At 40.6% G+C, this 23,009-nt stretch overlaps 2 protein-coding genes across 5 annotated transcripts; one reads left to right on the forward strand and one right to left on the reverse strand.

The window, feature by feature from the left end:
* Positions 1 to 397: 397 nt before the first annotated feature.
* Positions 398 to 8,381, reverse strand: CCT5 (chaperonin containing TCP1 subunit 5). Its single transcript, XM_038128343.1, has 11 exons — positions 8,212 to 8,381; positions 7,235 to 7,295; positions 6,975 to 7,139; positions 6,352 to 6,550; positions 5,420 to 5,612; positions 4,371 to 4,520; positions 3,923 to 4,042; positions 3,337 to 3,522; positions 2,191 to 2,328; positions 1,636 to 1,816; positions 398 to 687 (listed from the first exon to the last, which is right to left on the reverse strand). The coding sequence occupies exons 1-11, from the start codon at positions 8,314 to 8,316 to the stop codon at positions 560 to 562; spliced, it is 1,626 nt and encodes a 541-aa protein (XP_037984271.1). The 5' UTR covers positions 8,317 to 8,381; the 3' UTR covers positions 398 to 559.
* A 222-nt stretch (positions 8,382 to 8,603) lies between these two features.
* On the forward strand, positions 8,604 to 22,045 carry ATPSCKMT (ATP synthase c subunit lysine N-methyltransferase). 4 transcript variants are annotated; one of them, XR_005255858.1, is made up of 5 exons: positions 8,604 to 9,382; positions 10,910 to 11,047; positions 11,787 to 11,837; positions 16,722 to 17,226; positions 21,429 to 22,045. XR_005255858.1 is itself a non-coding variant. In XM_038128346.1 (5 exons), exons 2-5 carry the CDS (start codon positions 9,113 to 9,115, stop codon positions 16,917 to 16,919), a joined length of 657 nt encoding a protein of 218 aa, XP_037984274.1. In that variant the 5' UTR covers positions 8,604 to 9,016; positions 9,108 to 9,112; the 3' UTR covers positions 16,920 to 18,053. The 4 variants fall into 4 exon arrangements, 3 of the variants coding, with proteins under 3 accessions (XP_037984274.1, XP_037984275.1, XP_037984273.1); XM_038128346.1 differs by lacking the exon at positions 21,429 to 22,045 and having other exon boundaries at positions 8,604 to 9,016; positions 9,108 to 9,382; positions 16,722 to 18,053; XM_038128347.1 differs by lacking the exon at positions 21,429 to 22,045 and having other exon boundaries at positions 8,604 to 8,672; positions 9,046 to 9,382; positions 16,722 to 18,053.
* Positions 22,046 to 23,009: the final 964 nt, after the last annotated feature.

The raw sequence follows: 23,009 nt of genomic DNA on the forward strand, positions 1-23,009 counted from the left end.
TCTGGGAAAAACCCTCACTTGGCTGAATGTTATATCCCTGGGAAAAAACCCTCCTTAACCCTCATAAATCAGGAAGAGGACGAGGAAAAAAAACTGAAGCAACTAGAAGAATGGCAGACAGCTCCTTTAAATCTTCAGACTGAAACCTGAAACTTAATATATTTAACATATGAGAATTACTGGAGGCCAAAATAATTGGTTAATATTTAATTAATTAGTTTAAAAAGTGACAGACTTCTTAAAATGAGAATCTGTCGGCTTTCCCCATAAGGAACAATGGAAAATTACCCATTAAATTTTATTGCTGCATTATTTATGTTTTCCCTATACATTCAGGAAGTATTTTCTATGAATATTTATACCTGTCTAAGAAAAGATGCAACAATACTTCTGAAACAAGTCTTGAAATCACCAGTGCTAAATTGTTTTATTTCCAACAACTAGCCATTACAGTATGTGAAACAAAAAGTGTCCAGAATAAATAGCTGAAGATGAAGCATCAGAATACTACCGTCTTCGCTACTGCTGTGGCCCCTTAATGTTTCCTGCTTTTCAGCCTTCACTCTTCAGATTCTCCAGGCCTACGGATGTCATCAATCTTCAGGATCATTCTAACAACCTGAGTCGCCAGAGAAATCTGCTGTTTCTTACCAATCAAGGTTTCTATAACATGCTGCTGCTTCATATCTGCCAAAAGGAAGCAGAAGAATTAGCCACCCTCATGAAATCTAAATGTAACACTTAACCTGTAAGTGTAAGTAATTAGTTAACAGCAAAGTCCACATAATTTCAAAGAACATTCTGAAATTACTACTCTTGGCCACTGTTGTTTACAAACATAATTTGTACAAACTAGAGCTTTACATCTGGGTTCTTACCGAAGATCCTAGCACATTAAGATACAACTCTTTTCACAACTAGGTTGTGCTTTTCAAAAAGTAATGCAGAATGGTGAAAAACTAGATTTCCATACACATTAATTAAAAGCACCCTAAAGGCTGAGCAAATGCTAAAGAAGTGAAAGGTCAAATGCCATCAAACAGGAACACCTAATCAAAGAAGGGTTATGAATGCACAAATTACAGTTTGTCACGTTCTTTTCTCAAAAAACCAACAGAACCGAGTAAGAAGGTGAAAAGTGTAGATCCAGTTGAAAATAAGGTTTTATACATTGGCTTCTTAGTCTTCATATATTTGCTCCAGGTTTATATATGCAGACATATGGGTGTGAACATCATTGTCTACAAGTATTTCCAGCCTTTCGTTTACTTCTTCACAAGCTGTTTCTCAAAACAACTGTTTCAGGACTGCAGTGTAACCTGGATCACTAAAACTGCAGTATTTAAAGCACAGCCTGCTTGCCTCATCCTAAGAGCAGCCTTCTTTCCTGTACTACAAGATCAGTCAACATCTTTAATTAATCTTGCCACAAAATAGAGGTTTTGAGAAAATTATACATTTTCCTCCTGGTAGACATAAATATGCTCTCCAAGCACAATCCCATTTATTATGGGAAGGCACAAGAGTTAGAATAACTCAAGTGATGCACAGCTTTAAACAAAACACAGTGAGTATTTTGAGCTTTTGAGAAAGGAAAGCTTTTATGCTCCTCCTTCTCCAGGCTGCAGTTCTTACCATTTGTTCCTTTCTGCAAACAGTCAATGCCCAGGGCAGGATTATTTTCTTTCACCTGCCTCGCCCGCACTTCAGTCATTGTCTGTATTGGATTCATACCACTGTTCTCCGAGAGAGCCATGGGAATTACCTCCAGGGCATCTGCAAAAGCTCTCACAGCATACTGTTCCAAAGATGGGCACTGAAGGAAAAGAAATTCAAATTCATAAGCTATTAAACTCCAATGTTAGTAAAAGCAGGTTTTCATACTAGATATAAAATACATACACACAGTAAGCATTTTATTTGGAATAGAGTAACTAAACAAATACCTCTGAATGGTAACTACTTGAAAATTAAAAAAAATTAAACTGCTCCTAGCACAGAAGGAAAAAAAGTAGTGGTTATGACTTTTCACAGAGACAGGAAGGATAACGTCTAACACTGGTTATCAGGGAATGTCAGAAAGCACATGTTACAAAGCTTTCTAAAAAATCTTTGAAGTTCTTCTGGAATCTCTTAAGGCAGGCTCAATCCTTCATACACTAACAAAAATGTTAACTGTTCCTTTCTTACCTTATCTGCTGCCTCACTGACTGCCAAGGCACAAGATATTTCAGCTGCGCCACCACCATACACAATACGATTGTCACGGACGAGATTCCGGATTACACACAAGGCATCGTGAAGAGAGCGCTTTGCTTCTTCGATGATCTGGAATTACAGAACAGTGTGGGTTTGACAATACACACATCTGAAGGCTGTGAAGATGTAGTTCCTAATACAGATGTGGAAACTGCAAATAAACTTTAAATATTTTTTTTATGGCTCCAGTGCAGCTCTGCTATTGCTATGTTATACTACTTAAAAATAGAGAATGTTAGACATCCAGTGGCAAAGAATAAAAATATGCACAAAAATACACTGTTATTTGTTAAACCTGTAATTTGAAGTAACAAAAACTCACATGAAAAGGTTCTCAATCTTGCATATTTACAAGACACAAAACACTGAACTTTAAATGCCAACATTATTGTCAGACTGTAGTTTCTGTCCACTTCTCCCTTGAACAGATGTAGGAGATTTAACACAAATGCTAACTTTAAAGCAGTATTTCTACTTTCTTACAAGAAAATTTCAGACTCCAGTATGCTCTTTTTTTTCAAAGGTTTTTCATTTAAAGTAGGACTTGACCTACAGTAAATATAATTTAACACTAATAGTAAAACCAAAATCCAGTTTAAGTACATAAGCATTTAAAGTGGTCTCAATTCGAGGGGAGTGGGGGATATAGGGTGTGAGGATATACAGTTTGCAGTAGTTTGGAGATTTGAAATTATCTTAACTGGACTAAATCAGAAGTTATACAACTAGGTCTACGATAAAACCAAGTCTGTCAAAGATGCTAATATATATCTTTACTCATAAAAGTGACCCTCTCATGAGAAAAAAATATTAAGACCATCCACAGGTAAAAGCATTTCTGTATTTATGAACTATTTGGACTAACAGAGAGAAAAGTAAAGTTTTAGTTTAAAACCACAGGATGCAAACCTAACAGGTTACTTCTAACACATGGTCCTGACTGCCTACAAGCCTCACCCCTTTATCCTACTTGCCCACACTGCGAGGAAAATGTAGACAAAGTCAAGAAGAGTGTACTAACACGCTTTACAAAGAAACTATGCATTCTGCAACTATGGATCAAAGCAAGCATCTCACCATTTTATTTCCTCCCCTAATGAAAATGGTCACAGCTCTGGAGTTCTGACACTGTTCGATGAGGAGCATTCTGTCCTTGGTTGTTCCAAAGGAGATCTCTCGCACGACGCCTGCAAAGCCCAGTTTCTCTGCTGTGAGCTCGCAGAAGCGAGGCACGATGCGTCCCCCCGTCGCAATGGCGATTAACTGGAGTTAAACAGCCATGAGTTACTTTAACAGGATTTTTCCATGTTTTTCAGAACATAAAGCTAGTGGAAGAGCATCTGTCAAATGCCTACTCCAGAAGGTTATCTTCCCATTACTTCAAAGTACTTCAGCCAATGTTTTGTTTCTGCCAACAGCAGGACTAAAGCAGAAACTTTCCTAGACACCTAAAACTTCTATTAAGTAATATACATTTGGTCCAATTATAAATCATAATCCTCTCCATCGTAGATTTTTCTCCCAAATCCCCAAAGATTTTTCTTCAATACCCACCCATATACACAATTATGCTCTGATACTCAGAAAGCCTGAACTTTTAGCTGGTACAGCCTATTACTTCATAAATGTTTTAACAACTGGTACAAAGCCCAGTTTTACTTACTTCTATTTCAGGTCCACCAACCCAACGAACAGCAGGCAGCTCATTCTGGAGCAGCAAGTGATTTGCCTCATCATCAAAACCCCACTGGCAAATGGCAAGGTTTGCACCAGTGTCTTTTATCTAAAAGCAACAAAAATCATCAACCTACTGATCAGAACTAAGAAAGGAATGAAAAACACTCTTCATGGTTTTAATTCTCCCAATTTTCTCAAAAGACAACTCTCAAGAAGAACTCTCTGGCACACACAGAGATCAGAAAATATTTTAAACCAAGCTGGTATCTCTTTCTTACATTACACTATCTTTGATTCGCAGCATTACAACTGCTTGTATGTTGCTTCCCACCAGGATTAGCAGCTCATTTACAGGAACAAATCAATGCACTATGCTGTTTTTTTTTCTAAAGACTGTGAAAGACAAAGAGAATGGAAATAATCCTTAAGACTACCTGCTTCACCATCTCTTCAAACTTCTCTTTTTCGTATTTCTGCAGTGCCTTGTAATCATCCACAGATGTGACATCAAGCTTATGTTTGGTTTTAGGCTTCGGTGGTTCAAAGGGACAAGTAAGGATTGCAATTTTAGCATCTTTTAGCTCCTGGGCAATTTACAAAAAAAAAAAAAAAAAAAAAAGAGATGATGTATGACCTCATCTTCTTGTATTTGCAAAACATACAGATGTATCTTTATAAACACAAACACATGAGCAAATGGGAAGATCATTTGACTTATCCTAAAGTTAACTAAGTATAACTAAATAATTCTGTCAATAGTCTCAATAAACTACTTACAACAAATTCCATAGCTCCAAAACACTGTTAGAGCCTTAACAATCTACTACCAGTCATGCCTTTTTATGGTTTAATGTTTAAAAAACAAAAGAAAAATTCAATTAAACCATCCCTTTCCACTGTGACCACTGAGAATACTACTCATCTTTGTAACAACTTTTCAACTCTTACATGACTTATTTTCCACTAGTCCTCCTTTCCACAGGATAAACATAGGTACCTGCTAGATGAGTATTTTAGAACAGTAAAAGTTTTCTTGAAGTAGACTGCCCAAAGACTTGGAGAGCCTTACATACACCAAACATAAAACAAGGACAGCTTCTGGGGCGTTACAAACAGGACAAAATGGCAATTCATAAAGGTTAAGAATCTTGACACGGCATTGCACTAAGCATATCACACACCAGGGATAATTATTTCTATATAAACAGAATCCTGCACCTGTCCTCACTCAGCAGTACAGTAATTCCTCCCTTCCACCACAATTTCTCAATATTGTTGTAAATTCTAACTTGATCTCTTCCAATATGAACAATGTCATGCTTCTTGCCCCTTTCTCTGTTGATATATTGGTGAAAAGCCAAGCTAAAGCACAAGACTGTGCTTTTATACTTAATAAATGATAGGGTGACACTTGAGGTAGGCTAGAAACTCTTATTTAAGCCATTACACACAAGACACACACACACACAAGGACATCACTTACTTTAGGCATCTGGGGATGACTGAAATCTTTATCCACAATCACTCCTTTAACTAATTGTGTATCTTCCAGTCTACCACCCACTTTGCCTTGCACTTTGATCAGCTCAAAATCAACATCTTTACGTTCCATGTCTGCTACTGTCAGTACAGCATTGACAGCAATCTCTGCCATTTGTCGGTGACAGCGGTTCACTCTAGGTTTGAAAAAAATACAATCAAGTTGTGCTCCATTTCCACCATTTGGAAGAAAAAGGTGATTCTATCAATCGTCCAAACAGCAAGAAGTACCACTACAGCAATCAACTTTTGTACACTGTATTAAAAGAGGGGGTCCTGCTTATTTGTTCACAGAAGCAGAAGGTGCTGGCTATGGCAGAAAACCAAACACAGGATGGCTGGTGTGAGGAACCTTTGTCAATGGAGTTTCAACACAGATTTGGAACAAGTCAGGAGAATTAAGCTACTAAAGAACATTCAAGAAACAGAAACCACATGTAAGACAACTCCGCAAGGGAAGCCCTTCTAATGTCTGAATTTATACATTTACGCATAGAACCCAAAAAGGAAAAAGAACTTCCAGAACCATCCTAAGTTAAATTTTTTCTAGCAGCAAAAAAACTCAAAAGATGACACGTTATTTTTAATAGATTTACATTACTTTTAGAACCTGCTATGATGCAGAAACTGGAACTACAGCTTAGAATGAAATTGATGCTGCACCATTTAACTTCATGGAATAGACCCTTTGGAGACAAAGGATTCACAATTACCCTGAGACAGGAGTCCATGGAGGAATTAGCCACAAAAAAACACAGAAGAGCCTTCAGCAGCACTCCAATAACAGAAACAAAACACCAGGATTTCTCCTTTCCATGCAGAGGGTTTTCAATGGAAGGGTAAATATTCATTCAATATTCAGTTTTTGTGACTTACACTTTAGAGCCCAGAGTTGTCTTTGCTGTCTGGATCAGAGGCTCAATGTTCTGTGGATCAACTGGGAAGCTGTCACTGATTTTGTCTAGATGCTCAATAGCAATGCGTGCTGCCTGCTCATAACCATCTGCTATTCTGATGGGGTGAATGCCTCGGTCCAGCAGCTGCTCAGCCTGTTCCAGTAATGCCCCAGCCAGAACTTAAAAAAAAAAATAAATTCTTGATTGGAGCATAATTTTAGGTACATTAACAACAGATTAAAAAGCACATTTTCTGATTTTTCTGCAATATTTTAGGAGTACAAGGTTTCCTAAATAACAAAAAACCAGGAGAACCCCTACGACAAGGAGACTACAAAAGAAAATTATGCAAAAAAATTTTTGAAACTATCAAAGGGGCTCATAGCACTACCTTAAAACGTAACCAAACTTCAAAAAGACACAAGACTTCTTCCTGATTAGAAGACTTCTCATACAAGAACTGACAGAAATACTGCAACAATAAATACTCCAAAGAAGTGTCACAGAAAAGCTACTGTTATTTCTCACAATTTTTTTTTAAATAGCTGAAGCAGCTTGATTTTAAACTTGAAAAAGGAAGCTAAATTCAAAACACTTTTTTACCAACGACTCCAGTAGTTCCATCCCCAATCTCATCATCTTGAGATTTAGCCAGCTCCACCATAAGTTTGGCTATCTGATGATCCACATCCATCATATTCAGGATGGTAGCACCATCATTTGTCACAGTCACCTCACCATCCTTGTCCACCATCATTTTATCCAAGCCTAAAAAAGATATGTTCAAAGGATGAAGGGAAAATTTTGAAAATTCCCCCAGAACAAGTACTAAGAGAGAACCACTATAAGTTTTTCATTGTTACCATTGGGCCCAAGGGATGTTCTCAGAGTACTTGCTACAGCCTTTGCTGCCATTATGTGAGACTGTAAAACAAAAGATAACAAAGACAGAAGTTAAATCACTATCATGCATTCCGAAATCATAATATTAAGCTAAGGAAAACACAGCGAGTAGTGCAAATGTTGTAATTTAACTGACAACAACTGTGATTGAAAAAGAATCAGTATGTGTGTACTGGTCTTATGACAGAAACCTTTCCTATGCCTTTTCTTGTATTGCTTTCACTGGCTCTGCTAAAGCATGCAAAAGCAGAGCAGCCAAATGACAGCCCTAACGCTCAAAGCAGGGAGCAACAGAAGCCAGCAACGTTAAGAAGAGAAGGCAGTGCAGTTTTTTACACATGACAGAATCATCACAGGACGGTCTGGCTTGGAAGGGACCTTGAAGATCTTCCAGGTCCCAATGCCTGTCAGGGGCAGGAACACCTTCCACTAGACCATACTGCCCCATACAACCTTGCCCTGAACACTGCCAGCAATGGGGCATCCACAGCCTCTCTGTTCCAGTGTCCACTCCCTTCTTCCATCGGGATTTGTACCACCCGCACTCAGCCCCGGCCTTCCAGGCGGCCGTCTAAGGGAGGGGGCAGTGGGGAGCTGGGCAGGAGCCACGAGGAGGGGCCCGCTGCGCCCAGGGGGGTGACGGCCCCAAAGCTCCGCAGCTCGGCGGCGGATCCACGCCGCGCCGCGGATTCCCAGCCCCGGGGCGATGCTTTCTCTCTTCCTCCATCTCCCTCCTGCTTACAGGCCTAGTCCAGGCTCCATCCGCCCTGTGCCTCGGGCGGGGCTGGCGCTGAGCGCGGCAGCGCCTCGCCCCAGGGGCTCCATCCTCCCGCCGCTCGCGGCAGCATGGCGCGGTACGGCACAGCACGGCATGGCGCGGCGCGGCCCAGCCAGCGCGGGCCCGCGGGCGGCCCCGGCGGCCGCCCCGCTCGCTCACCTTGAGCGCCTCCAGCCCCATGAGGCGCGTCTTGCGCTCCTGGTCCTTGAGGATGAGGAAAGGCCGCCCATACTCGTCAAACGCCAGAGTCCCCATGGCCGACATGGCTGCACCGCCTGCTCCGACCGCCGCCGCCCGCGCGCACCTCCCGGAAGCCGCCGCGCCCGCCGCGACACCGCCCCGCGCCTGCGCGGCCGCTGCAGCCGCGCCTTATTTCGCGAGCGGGAGCTTTGTGGCGCTCCCAGCGGAGCCTTCTGGAAGCCGCCCGGCGCCGGGGGCGGGCAGGGAAGGAGGGAGGATGTACCGAGCGGGGCGGAGCACGGGCGCCGGGCGAGGCGGCAGCGAGCTGCGCCGGGTGACGTGAGGGAGGAGGAGGAGGAGGAGGAGGAGGAGGAGGAGGGAAGACAGACGCACGGTGGAAAAGTGTGCGCGGCGCTTGTCTCCGGAGCGCCTTGGGAAAGGTTTCGGTCCCCCATCCCTTCATAGTGAAGTGGCGCTGCCCTTCCCTATAACTGTTGCAGGCCGAGCATAAGCCTAGGCTGGTCATTGGCGAGTTGGGGCGTGTGGTGGTGGGTGTTGCTGCGTCCCAGGGAAAAGTTCCTCCGCTGAGGAGGAGCAGTAGCTCCAGGACGTGTTCCCGTGTCGGGGAGGTCCCTGCCTGCGCCGCCCTTGGGCTGTTCGGGGCGCGCTGCCGCCCGCCCGCGTGTGGAGCGCCAGGGGTTTAAATGGCAACCCCATTCCTGCCCCCTCGTGCCTCAGCTTTTCAGCAGCTGTAGCGTTTCCTTGGGATCGGCTGAAGTGTAGGGTGGGTTTTTTTCATCTCTTACGTCGTAGCTCTTTGCTACAAGATACCGAATTGTCTCAAGTGAGTGAAGACCCTGTCCGTCCGTCCCCAGGCGCGATGTCGCAGGCGCTAGCAGCGAAGGAGGTCCCGCAGGAGCAGGGCGAGGGCGGCTCCCGGAGGAGCGGCTGGGGCCTGCTGGTCACGGCCGGGGTGGGAGGGACCTTGGTGGCTCTCTATGCTGTGGCCACCCCCTTCGTGACCCCGGCCCTGAGGAAGGTGTGCCTGCCCTTCGTTCCTGCCACCGCCGCTCAGATCCAGAATGTGCTGAAAATGTTGGAAAACAGAAGTGGCTCCCTAGTTGACATTGGTAGCGGGGATGGCCGCATTGTAAGTTATGGATGTTGCCTTCCTTTTAGATCACCTCTTAAAAAAGTGCCAGAGTGCTGGGGCTGCGTTTTCTCACACTTTAAAATTTCTTGTCTTTGGCGTCTGGTGGTTGTGTCTGAGTCTTATGAAAAGGATCAAAGCTGAGAAAGGTTTACATTCAGTTTTGATGGGTAAGAAATAGTTTTTGCTGCAGTCTTACCTGTAGCTTGACCAAGGTAGTGGACAAAATGTCATTGTGGAAAATTGTGTGGTTTGGCTTTTTTTTGTTGCTGTGACGTTTTGTGTGCTTTTTCGTAGCTATTTGCTTCAAGTCAGGTTTAGCAACAGGGTGGTGGTTTTCGATAGAAACACACGAGTTCCTGAATGCTACCTTTGTCCATTTTTAATGTGAATGAGTCAACTATTTGTCCAAGTAAAAAAAAAAATTATTTGGAACCCCAAGTCTGTGAAGATTGCTTGAATTGTGCCTGGGTAGGAAAAAGACCAAAAAGCTTAGGCATGAGATAACTGCAGTTTCTGATGCACTCTCTGTTCATCATTGTGGCTGCTGACCCTCATCAGAGGTATTTAATTTCAGTAGGTACTGTGTCACTCATTCTTATATATAGGTGCCTAAATGGAGACTGAAGACTATTCGGAAAGCCAGGTGCCTAAAAATGAATGCTTGGTGCTTCCTTGATGCGTCTGTCCTGAAAAAAGTCTGTTCAGATGCTTTTAATTATTTAGCACTTACTCAGGTGTAATCGGCGGATAAATATGAAGATATTTACCACATTTCCAAGTGTGTAAAAATGTCAGATTCTTTTGGTGAATTTGCAAGTGCTCTGTGTGTGATGGAAGATGCATTATTTTAACAGTGTGAATTATACAGTCTCAGGTAAAGCTGAGAAGTTCTGCTAAGAAATGTGTACTTCCTGATTTCACCTTGCTTGTTTTATAATTGTAGTTCATCAGGCGATTGCTGATTAGAAATTTGCAGTAGCCTTTTAAATTTTGTCTTAAACCTTTATTCTAAAAATCAGTGCATTTTTTTTTTTCAATGTAGATCAAGATTGCTTTCACACTCTTTCTATTGGTGTGTCATTTTGGCTCTGATTCAGGAGCTGCTCAAGTGCCTATCCCTCACTGCTTTTCAAATAAGTGGTCTAATTTTGAGCATTTTTGCTTGTGAATTTCACTGTTCTCTCTGTGATCAATGTTGGTTCTCTTTAATTCCAAGACACTGTAGTGAATGTGTTAAATTAAACTTTTATATGGATCATAGATGTACTGCAAGCTCACAGCTTTGCCCTGTGAATGTTTGTTTTTATTTTGTTTGCCTGGCTATATTTCAGTTGGACTTGTAATAATAGTAAAATGTAGTTTTTGAGTTTTTGTTCACTATACAGCTGATCTGCTGGGCGTTAAACCCAGGGTGACTTAGGAAAGTGCTTTCCTTTGATTTATATTTTAAATAAAACTGTGTGCTTCTCTTTAGGTGAATAGACTTTTATGTTTCAAAGTGAAGATTTATTTTCTTCCTTGTAGGTGATAGCAGCTGCAAAAAAGGGATTTCAGGCTGTCGGTTATGAATTGAATCCCTGGCTAGTCTGGTACTCCAGATATCGTGCCTGGAGAGATGGAGTACATCAGAACACCAAATTTTATATTTCAGACTTATGGAAGGTGGGTAGTGAATTATCTAAGAATGGATCTGGGATGACTGACAGATTTTATAAGTTTGGAAATACTTTCCTGAAAAAGCTAAAATGCTCTCTGACCACAAGGTGCTACACTGGGCTTTGAGCAGAGTACTTGTGCTGGGAATCTGGTTTCTTTGGGCTCAGTGTGCTGTTCTGCTGCTTTTGGGCTTTATTCAAGTGCTTCCTTTATCAGCAGAGGCTCATTGAGCAAGCCTGGGCCTGATGAATTATGCGGGAGGGTTTTTCTTGGCTGTGGGGGTGTTTGTGTTCAGAGAGGAACATAGGAGAACTTCATGGCACTGAGTGAGAACTCAGTCATTAGAATGCCCAGAAAGTTTTTATAGCTAGCTAACATTTAACAAAAGAAGGGGCAAACTTAAAGCATATGTGGTTTTATCATATACAGGAGTTGTGAAAATAACTCTCTAGTTATTAGTAAAGTCATGTAGGTGTTTTCTAAATTAATGCTTTCTGTGCTTCTAGAATTGTTATTCCATATTCTGGGCCAGACAGTAGAAGTTTTTCACTGTTCAGCAGTATAAAGTTTTCTTTATGTGGAAACTTTTGGGATGAAAAGTTGGTAAGGAATCTCCTTACATATTTTTGGTCTAAATCCCTGTTGAAAGAAGTGCAGCTAGAGGGATTAAGAGAAAAGAATAGTGAGAGTTTCTCTAACTATAAATGCCATTTTCAATAAGATTTGTTTTCAAATTTTGTTTTAGGTTTCTTTTTCCCATTATAGAAATGTTGTTGTTTTTGGAGTACCTCAAATGGTAAGCTTACTATTTTTTTATTTTTATTATATTATTTTATGTTATACTGTTTAATTATTTGTTACAATATTTAATTATTTTAATGCCAAGGCATTCTTTGTTAATACATTAATCTGCAAAATGAATCAACCTGCAGATGGTCAAAGGTAGTCAGTAATAATCATAGCATCATAGATTATTAAGGGTTGGGAGGGACCTTAAACATCATCACGTCCCAACCCCCTTGTGCATGGGATAGCTCCCACTAGACCAGGTTGCTCAAGGCCTTATCCAGCCTGGCTTTGAACACTGCCAGGGTTGGGGCATCCAGAAACTCCCTGGGCAAATCTGTTCCAGTGTCTCACCACCCTCACAGTTAAGAATTTCTTCTTAATGTATAACCTAAATTTCCCCTTTTAGTTTTTTTCTGTTCTCCGTTGTCCTATCTCTCCAGTTCCTGATGAAGTGACCCTCTCCAGCTTCATCAGGAGATTCCTCCCTGTAGGTTCCCTTCTGATAGTGGAAGGTTTCTGTGAGGTCTGCACGCAACCTTCTCTAGTTCCAACCCCCCTGCCATGAGCAGGGACACTTTGACTAGACCAGGTTCCTCAGAGCTCCATTCAGCCTGGTTTGAACAATTCTGTGGCTAGGGCATCCACAACTTCTCTGGGCAACCTGTTCCATTGCCTCACCACCCCCATGTGAAGAATTTCTTCTTAACACCCAATCCAAACCTACTCCGTTTCAGTTTGAAGCCCTTCCCCCTTGTCCTGTCACTACATGTGCCTGTGGAAGGTCCCTCTCCTTCTTGTAGGCTCCCTTCAGGTACTGGGGGGCTGCAGTTAGGTCCCCCTGGAGCTGTCTCTTTTCCAGGCTGAAAAACCCCAATTCTGTCATCCTGTGCTTCTGTATTGCTTGTTCCTTTGCTAAGGCAGGTGTGAGATGAAGTGAGTGAAGAGCTTTATGGGATGCCATACCATGCAGCATACACTAAAAACATATCTGCAGCAGTAACAGGAAGCGTAATAAGCCTTCCTAATCTGTGGGGTTTTCTTGTTTGTTTGTTTTTTCAATGGCACCAGAAGTAAACTTGTACTTCAGATTCCAGTGGTAACCCGTATTGGAAACTGCAGTGGGTATGGGTGGGATATTAGTGAGCACTGTGATGTTCCTCATGCTGCCAGCCCTGGGTGTTGTGTGCTCCCTTGCCTGAGTTCCGGCAGGGGGCACTGGAAACATTTGGATTTGCAGTCAGGAATTCTGCCGTTGCATCGAGGGGAAAAGTCCTGTTGAGGAAAGCTGGCTCAGTAAACTAAGAATAAACAAATGCCCTGGGAAGATGTGAGTAAACCCAGCAGAAATACTGAATTAACTTTTAAATGTAATAAAAGTGGGATGCATTAGTAACAGCTGTGATAGAAAGGGTAGCTATAGGGCTCAGAATAACTTTTGTAGATCCAGTAAATACTAGGTTAAATTATTTCAGCAAAAGTATTGTCATAAATGCAACAGATGCAAACATATGAACCTCTGTGCTTCCTGAGCATTTGTTTGCTTGTGATCCCCTTTGAATTTACTTCAGAAGTTGTTATTGCTCAGCCTCCTGAATGACTAAATTAATTTTCTATCTAGAAACCTTAGTGCATTTCTTATTTTTTACTGAGAAACAATAGATCTCTTTAGCTTTTTTAATAATGCTGGCCTGATTTGATGCTTTCACACAGTACTTTTATTTCATATTCGAGATTAGCTTTAAAAACCTGAATTCATTGATCTTCAGGGAAGACTAAGACCTCTCTTGTTCTTGCAAGCATCTGGGGGGAGGGTGTGTTAGTTTCTGAGTTATTGCAGAGAGAGACTTACTTGTTCAGGGTAGGATGATGGAATTCTTGCCAGGTGTTCATGTTTGCAGCTCCTGTGTATTTTAACTGATTACATACTGTACAAAAGGTTTACTAAACTATGTATCTATGTTGACACACCAAAAAATTCCCCCAAACCCTGGCTTCACATAAAATACAGTATGATTGTAACACCTCATGTAACTGATATATTTAGCTTAAAAACTAGTTTGACTGGTTCAAGAATATAATTATTTTCGGCTAAACTTAGTTGAACTATTAATAATGTTTTCTAATTTGTGCTAATATAGATATGCAGTGTTACTAATTTTCATAATTGCTCCTAAAATTAGTATATGTCTATACTTATATTTTCTGTAAAAAATTTTTTTCTGGCATCTCAACTCAGTTTTAGATAACAAAGTGGGCTTATTTTTCTAGTTTATTGAAGGTGCTAGTAGGCTTATTTTTCTACTTGTTTAAGGCAGCAAAAATGTTAAAAAGCATTTGCAGTGTGGATGAAATCAGAGCCTTAAAAATATTTGGAGGTAACTCTTTGGTACATTAGATCTATGACTGTAATTTTCCTAAAATATTGCATTGTTAGCTTAAATGTAGCTATAATAGGATATTACATCAAAGCACACCCTGAATCTATGTGATAGTGAAAGCTTCATTGCTGCCTTGAGAAAATACCTTTTCTTTAGTCAATCTTATTTTCTAATAATGTTCTTTTGGATTTTGTTTCTTTCATCCTTTTTTGTGAAATTGTATGTATTTTTGTCTTTGTGACTTAAATTCAGCTAAATTTGTTAATAACTACTGCCCTTTTAAATTTTTTAATATTTAAACATTACATCATGACAACCAAAGTAAATAGTGTTTTACGTGTAACAGAAGTAGCCTGTAGAGTTGGCCATTAAAATTAGTCTTTCAGATAGATACAATATGTAAGAATAAAAGGAACTCCAAATGGATGTGCACTGCTTGTCTGCTTAAACATACCATCAAACATTTCCAAAGGACTAAAGTGGCTAAATCTGTTAGGTTTCTTTTTTTTTTTTTTTTTTTTTTTTTTAGAATATAATCACTATCTGGGATGGGAAAAAAAAAATAAAAAAAAAATTGTTTTAACTCTACATGTGTTAATTTATTTCTCACTTAGTCCATGGCAGAATTTGCAAAGCGCTTAATAGAAAAAGAGCACCCTCACTGGTCAGGGTGTTGCTTTGTTCTAGAAAAGTAGTGATATTTCCCCCAACTTTCATATCCTCTCAATTTTTGTGAATGGAGGAAAGCTGGACTGTAGGTATTCAGCCAAGGAGAGTTGGCACGGGACACGGTTCCCCTCAGCATCCTGCTCTCTACACTGGGGAGGGATGGATTTGGTGGATGGACTATTCAGTGGATAAGGAGTTGTCTGGATAGCTGCATTCAGAGGGTAGTGGTCAATGTCTCAATGTCCAGATGAAGATTAGTTACAATTAGTGTCCTTCAGGGGTCTGCATTAGGAGCAGTTCTGCTTAATATCTTCATCAATAGCATAAAGCAGTGGGATTGAGTGCACTCTCAGAAAAGTTTGCAGATGCACCAAGCTGAGTGGTGCAGTTGACGTACCTGAAGGACAGGATGCCATCCAGAAGGACCTGGACAAGAAGTGGGCCCGTGGGACTATCACGAGATTTAACAAGACCAAGTGCAAGGTGCTGCACCTGGGTCTGGCTAACTCTAAGTACCAACGCAGGCTGGGGAATCAACAGATCAGAGCAGCCCTGCTGAGAAGGACTTGGGGTGCTGGGGAATGAGAGGCTGGACATGATTTAGCCATGGACACTCACAGCCCAGAAACCAAATGTATCACGGGCTGCATCCAAAGCAGTGTGGCCAGCAGGGGAGGAAGGGGTTTCTGCCCCCCTCCTGTGCTCTGGTGGGACCCCACTTGGAGTGCTGCATCCAGCTCTGGGCACCCCATCACAAAAGAGATGTGGACCTGTTGGAGTGGGTTCAGAGGAGCTCCTTTCCTGGAGTCAGGCTGAGAGAATTTGGGTTATTCACCCTGGAGAAGATTTGACTCGGGGGAGACCTTATTGTGGCCTTTTAATACTTAAAGGGGGCTTGTAAACAAGATAGGGGCAGACTTTTTAGCAGGGCCTGGAGGAGCAGGACAAGGGCTAATAGTTTAAACTAAAAGAGGACAGATTCATATTAGATATAAGTAAGAAGAATCTTACAAATACAGTGGTGGAACACTGAAATGGATTGCTCAGAGAGGCAGTAGGTGGAATGGGGCTCTGAGCAACCTGATCTAGTTTAAGATGTCCCAGCCCATGGCAGGGGTGTTCAACATACTACCTTTAAAAGTCCCTTGCAATCCAAACCATTCCATGATTCTACATTCTCTTTCATGGAGTGCTGCTGCAGGGATTCACATGCCTATGATAACGGGGTATGGATTCAGCTGAGCTCAATTTTATTATTTAACACAACAGTATTTTACCCTAGATTGACAGCAGAATGTTTGCTTTGGGTTGTTGTCTATATGATGTTTTGAGTGTCCCAGGATCAGTCTCAGGGTTAGACTGTAAATTTTGAGCTTTTGAGTATCACACAATAGCTCATGAACCTTGGGGTGTCATAAATAGCATCAGTTCAGGGGGCTGAACTTCCTTTCCCTCAGAGAAGAATTCTACTGAATTGGAGAATTGGAGCATGCAAAGTCTTTTGCCTGCAGTTTTATGTTTTGGGGTTTTTTTTGTTTGTTTTGGTTTAGTTTTGTTTTTTTTTTTTTAATTTAAGGGATAATTTATGGGTTTTGATTTAATTTTTAGATCTTAAAGTAATGATTTCCTTGATCTCACCAATTGGGGCCACAATAACCATTATTTGGTTTTAGATATTCTTTGTTAAGGCATCTAAGCCAAAATATATATAGAATGAATACTTCCTAAGATTTTTTTTTTTAATTACTCAAATCTTGGATTTCTCTTGAACACCTAAAGTAGATTCTAATGAGAATGCTCCTGTTTTTTACTGTTTCTGAGAGATTTTTCTTGTAACTCAACAGATGCCACAGCTGGAGAAGAAGCTAGAAGAAGAACTTGAATGTAATGCCAGAATCATTGCCTGTCGCTTTCCTTTCCCTTGCTGGATTCCAGATCGTACTACTGGAGAGGGAATAGACACTGTATGGGCCTATGACTTGAAACATTCTAGAGGATGTGAAACAAAAAGCTTGGAAATTACACCAGAGACAGAATCTTAACCATTTAATTTGGTTTCTTACAGAAGTTTTTAGCTTTGACTGGACCAGTTGAAAATAAGATTAATGTGGAGAGAGCCCTGGCCTATGAAGATGTGTGTTCACTATAAGAACTGAAGTACAGTGGCTGTCTGAAAGTACACAAAGGTTACTGAAAGGTGCAGTTAAATGGCCTAATATGGTGTCCAGGTTTAACTCCATCTAGCAGTGGAGTACCACACAGATGTTCATTAACCCAAGTCTGCAGTCTCCCCCAGTGGGATGGGAAAGAAAACTGAAAAAAAGGTCATACCCATGACCATGGACTGAGGTAGGAATAGTTTAATAATTGAAATAAATTTGTGAATAGTAATAACAACAACAAAAGAGGAGTAAAACTCAGGAAAGATGAGTGATGCACAATACCCTTGCTCATCACCCACTGATGGATGCCCACCCCATCCCAGAGCAGCGACTGCCAACTCTCCCCAGTTTATATACTGGACATGATGTTCTGTGGTGTGGAGTATCCCTTTGGCCAGTTCAGCTTAGCTATCCTGGCCATGCTTCCTCCTGGCTTTTTGTGCACCTCCTTGTTGGCAGAACATAAGAAACTAAAAAGTCCTTGGCTTGGAGTAAGCACTGCACAGCATCAGTGTATTATCAGCATTAGTCTTTTCTACCACAGTGCTGTACCAGCTAATAGGAAGAAAATCAACTCCCAGCTAAAAGCAGAATATTTTGCTAGTCAAAATTATGAAAAAGTTGTTATAGAAGGGGAAAACTTCAATATGGAAAAGGCTTTAGAACACCATTCACTACAGTTAAGGGAAATATATGTATGAGTTCAAATGCTCAAATTTGTGAACTTAATATATACATTCTTTCTGATGCTACAGAGCCCTTGGTATTGGTGTTGGAATGATGTGCAAGTGTCTTCTCAAATGAGCTGTATTTCCAAAAAGTGTCTGAATTTTGTATGCCAAGTACGTAGGGCTGCATACAAAAAACTGGTCCAGGCTGAGTATGACAAAATGGGTGAATATAATAAGTTGTTTGTTCATTAACACAAGTGCTGCCTCTGATTATATTAATTTTTTTTATTTAACTTGTATTCTGTTTTAACATCTGCTGGAAAATAAACTCCAAGTAAGCCACTCCCCTTCTCCTTTACCTCTTTCAGTAAGAGAGGGGCAAAAGCAGAAGTTGTTGGTTGACATAGCAATTTACTGAAAGCACAAAGCAAGAATAAGACATGGCACGGTAACGACAGCCATATTAATAGCAAAAGGATACAAAAAGAAGGTATTTTAGTGACAAAAATGATTGTTCACTGTGGGGATACAATAGAGTTGGTATAGAAAGTAATCTTACCCCTAAGGAGTTGCAGCTGGGCTAATTATCAAAATGAGGAGAAGGCTTAACTTCAACAGGCCACAGCTGTAACTAATAAGAACCACAAGAGCTATAAAAGAGTGGGTTGCCCTGTTAAGAGGGCATGCCCTGAAGCAGGAAGGGAGCTGGAGTCAGTCGGTTACCTGGTGAGAGAGGAAGGGTGTGCTTGGAGGAGCTGCTCACCAGAAAACACCGAATAGGTATGAAACTTCTGTAAGAAAGAGATAATAGTATAAAATTCCTGTTGCATATATGCATATATGACAACAGTTCACCACTGGGAACAAGAATAATGGTGGATGCTTCCAGTAGATTGTGTCCTCAGACAAAGGCAGCATGATGGCTGGGCAGGTGAAATGGCCGGGCAGGTGAAATGGCCAACTCCCAGTGGAGTACCAGGGTTTTCCTTTGGAAACCATGCCCTCCACCAATGGCATGCATGGTACAGAATAACAGCCTGGTCATGGCACTAAGCTCTGACCCCTTTCTGCAACCAGGACAACTTGTTACATGAACACAAAGCTGCAAGAGGATGCTCTTGCTGAGCTGTTACTGGTGTAGGCTGTTGCAGATGACCATAAATTTTCCTAATCTTTCTGATTTAGGAAGGGTTTCAAAAGTCATTTACTTCTCAGTGAAGTGCCACCATTTCTGTCTGCTCAAACTTTAGATAAAGATATGGATGATAATTGTTCACTTGAATACTTGAAGGCTATCTCTGATTCCAGGGCTAGTTGTTCTGGCTAGTTTGGTTAAATCTGATTCAACTTAATTTAATTGATAGTGAGATGAGAAGGAAAGTTTTCAATCAGACTTGTTTTTCCTTTTATTTTTCCATACATCTGATGAGATCTCAGAAACTCATGGTATCACTGTGTGGCTTTTCCTTGTAAGTGAAGTGAGTTCTCCCTGTCCTTTGGCTGATACTGGTTTGCAGTGGGGAACTGTCACTGCATTGGTGTTTTCCTTTCCTGCCATAGTTACAACACCTCTTTGTTGTAGTATGGTCTGCTTACTCGTTCTATTTATCTGGTTCTCAGGTCAAGTTTTACTGTTTTCACCCATTAGCAATTAGTCAAAGCTCTTAGTCAGCCTCCCCTGGCCCCATTTAGCGTACAGCCTGTTTGTTAAGCAGTAACTGTGGAAGTTTGTCAGATCTTTGCATATATATTACCCATGGAATGAAGCTAAAACAAGCTGGGCAATTGTCACCTGACTTCAAGGCAGTCATTACCACAACTAAAATTAACTCAGTCCTAGAGAAGTGCTGAGACCCTAGAATTTGAGGTAAAAGCAGAGTCTGACATTTTGTCAGGTGTTGGGAAAGCAAATTTGGCTGGTCTGTAGATTCTGACTTAAATAGAAGTTGGGTTATATTTGGGATGTGTAGTCTACAATGATGTCTGTATCCAGGCTTTTTGTTTTTGATGTGAGGGGACAGGAAGAAGTTAAAATATAGACCTACATTGAGGATTTGAAATGGAGCATGGTTTTGTCCTGAAAATGTACACAAAACAGGAGAAGAAAGGGGCAAATGTGTCTGTAATGTGCAAAGGAGAGGTGATTTCAGCCTTGCATGCCAAGGCACACCTGTGAACATGGAGACTGTGTGTACCGAAGAACACCAGTGTCTGGTAAGCAGTTTGACAGCCTTTCACTGCAAGAATGCATAAACTATCTTGTAAAATTGCACTACATGCTTTCTATAATGATTTAAGTGTTACAATCATTACATGGAGATAGAGTGACAGGACAGGGATAGAGTGGCTTATCTGAAATGCTGGAATTTGATATCCCAGGGCCATAAAACTGGGACCTCAGACAAAGTACATTTGAAATAATTTCTAAAGAAAAGAGACTAACAAAGGGGGAATTAGCTAATTAAGCAAAGTTCTTCCCTGAAAGATCATAAAGGAGAAGAGGAGGCAAAATATTTTGATCCATTGAATTGTGTGTGCCTTATCTGCAGTGCAGTGCTTTGGCCCAGGTTTCTACTGTCTACTTTCACTAAATTTAGTTTGTAGGAAATAAAGCAGTTATTTACTATTCTCCTGTGTTTGACTATATATTTTTTCTATTGCATTAACCTTTTCCTGTTAAGAGGTAAAACTGAATGTCTCATTTTTGCCTGTGGTAAAGGTTTTGGGATGTGCACTTCCTAGTTACCACCTCTTGCTCCAGGAATACTTTTTGAGGAGGCCACAATAGAATAAATGATATGATGACCTGAGCTTTAGGAGTACTAAGTGCTGTCCTCCAGGCAAGGAGAGATTTATGATTGTTTTAAAGTAAAGCAGAGGGCTGTTCTTTGCTCTGGCTGTTTACTTTTGGGGGCCTACACTGAATTAGGCAGTAGTCTGAAGGTTTGGGATTCCTTATGATATAAGGAGATGTTCTGTATTTCCTGTTTCTGTTGCTTAAGTGTGAAATGGAAAGCAAAGTGTTCTAATCTGTACAGGAGGACTGGGAAATAATTTTGTTGACATATTGTCCTTTTCTATCACTTGCTATATTCATTTGACAAGTTTTCGAGATTAAATACTTACTTTACTGTAACTTTAGTTATCACTGTATGGATTATTATGTTGATATGCTTCCAATTGCTAAGGTGATGTATTATGATTTTGTTGATATGATACTTCAGAATGAAAAATTGTTTCTTCTGAAAACCAGGAAAGAGAATTGCCATAATCACATTACAGTGTAGGTCTGAAGCCAAAAGGAGGCAACATTCAAGCTACACATGCTGTTCAATACCAAAGTAATTTAGATACACAGAAAAACCTAGCGTTTATCTTTGTATCTTCTAGTAGAATCAATTGCCTTTTGGGAGATGTGTTATTTTTTCCTTGACCTGCCAGATTTTAGCAAAAAAAGCTGTTACATTACTGAATGACTAATGCTGTCCTGAAATACTGTAGAATTAAATTTGTTTGTAAATAGTAAAGGTCAGGGTCATACTTATAAACGTTTTCTTTGTTCTTTCTTCCCTTTCTTTTTGTTTTTTTTTTTTTTTTTTTTTTTTTGTAGTGAGACACATTATGTCCATACAGGTTTTGTGATGCAAGATGAATTGAACAAATGCAGCATCTTAGTGGTGTGATTCTAATTTTGTAGTGTTCCATTTCTGTTTTGCAGGAATTGGCTTTGTAGAGAGAAGGAGACAGATACGGCTCATGGCAAGACAGCTATGAGATAAGCACCTTGCTCAGTAAACTGCACAGTCACTACAGCCACACAGCAGTGTCAACCAAACTTGACCAGATTTGTATGGGAAATGTACACTTATGTTGTAGGTTTTAGGCATTTCTGTATTACTGGGTGTATTGAAGTTCATGATTTATCCTCTGGTCTGATTATATGCTGCTACTTAATCTAGTACTGCTCCCAGGAAGTTAATCCTCTGTCTCTGAGCTGCTGTTTGGTTCTGACTCATGAGTTTTAGCCAGGTAAGAAGATACAGAATCCAGTTTCAAATTAAGCACAAGCCAGTTGAGTGAATATGGTCCGTGGAAAAAGAGTTCCAAATCCCAGGCTTTGGGGAAGTCTCCTTTCATGAAGGACACAGCTCAGAAAACAGCAGAGATCTCCTGAATTCTGCATAATTTAACAATGACTTGAGCTTTGCTTTTATCACATTTGTGTTCTTCAAGAAGTTTGCTCACTGTAATACCATTGTAAGATCTGTAGGAGAAGTAAGGAAAGGTGGCATTTTGGTTACCATTTGTATTTGGAGCTAAGGGAGGAAAGGAGAAAAGGAATCTTGGAATCTTATAGCCCAAGTAGGGCAATCGATTTTGATCTGTTTCAAAAGCAGTTGGACAGATGTGCGTCATCTGTGTGTACTTCTCACTGCATTGGAGAATCCATGCCATGACTGGGCTGTGGTGAGCATTCACTCAGAAGTGGGTTCATGTCTCATGCCATTGCTCTTGGATGAACACCAAGTATCAATAGATGGCCTCATATGTCTACAGTTTTGCTTTCCATGGTTTACAATTACTGAAGCATTTATTCAAGGAAGGATGTGAGTCCTTCAAATTCATAGTTGAATTTTGGATTGTCCTGTGCAGGGCCTGGAGTTGGACTTCAACGATCCTTGTGGGTCTCTTCCAGCTTAGGATATTCACTGGTTCTGTGGTTGAAGAGGGCAGCCTAACAAAAGATTTAATGCCAGTAAATTCTGCTGTGAGTGGATTGTTTTTGTTTTACATCTGCCAAGATTGCAGTTCTGTAGTTTTAAAATGTAGCTCCAACTAGCTTTTCAGAAATAATATACATTTCTTCTAGAAGATTTCTTGAATTCTTGGTAAGAAATTGTGGCAGCTATGTTTAACTTAAAAACCACCCTTGATCAAGATTAATGAATATATTAATTCTGCAGCTTTTTTCTTTGAATGATAATCTTTCTGTTAATCCTTGTACGTTTTACTGAGGGAGACACGTGGGTAACTACCACTTTCCCCCTATTCTTTTCCTGAATTCTATTTAAGTGTTTGCTTTGATTTTTCATATTCTCTTTTTGCAATTTCACTGACTTCATAAATCAGTCTTCCCATTTTTGCCCCTGTAAATTAGTTTTTTATTTTTTTTTGTCTAGCTACTTTGCAGGAAGACTAAATATGTTAAGGAATGTTCTTTTTCTCTCTAACATTTTAATATGTATTGAACTAATCTTGATTTATTTAGCAGTCTGTGCTGACATAGCATGACTTTTGT

The sequence above is a fragment of the Motacilla alba genome, chromosome 2 (genome assembly GCF_015832195.1).
Source record: "Motacilla alba alba isolate MOTALB_02 chromosome 2, Motacilla_alba_V1.0_pri, whole genome shotgun sequence".
Lineage (NCBI taxonomy): Eukaryota > Metazoa > Chordata > Aves > Passeriformes > Motacillidae > Motacilla > Motacilla alba.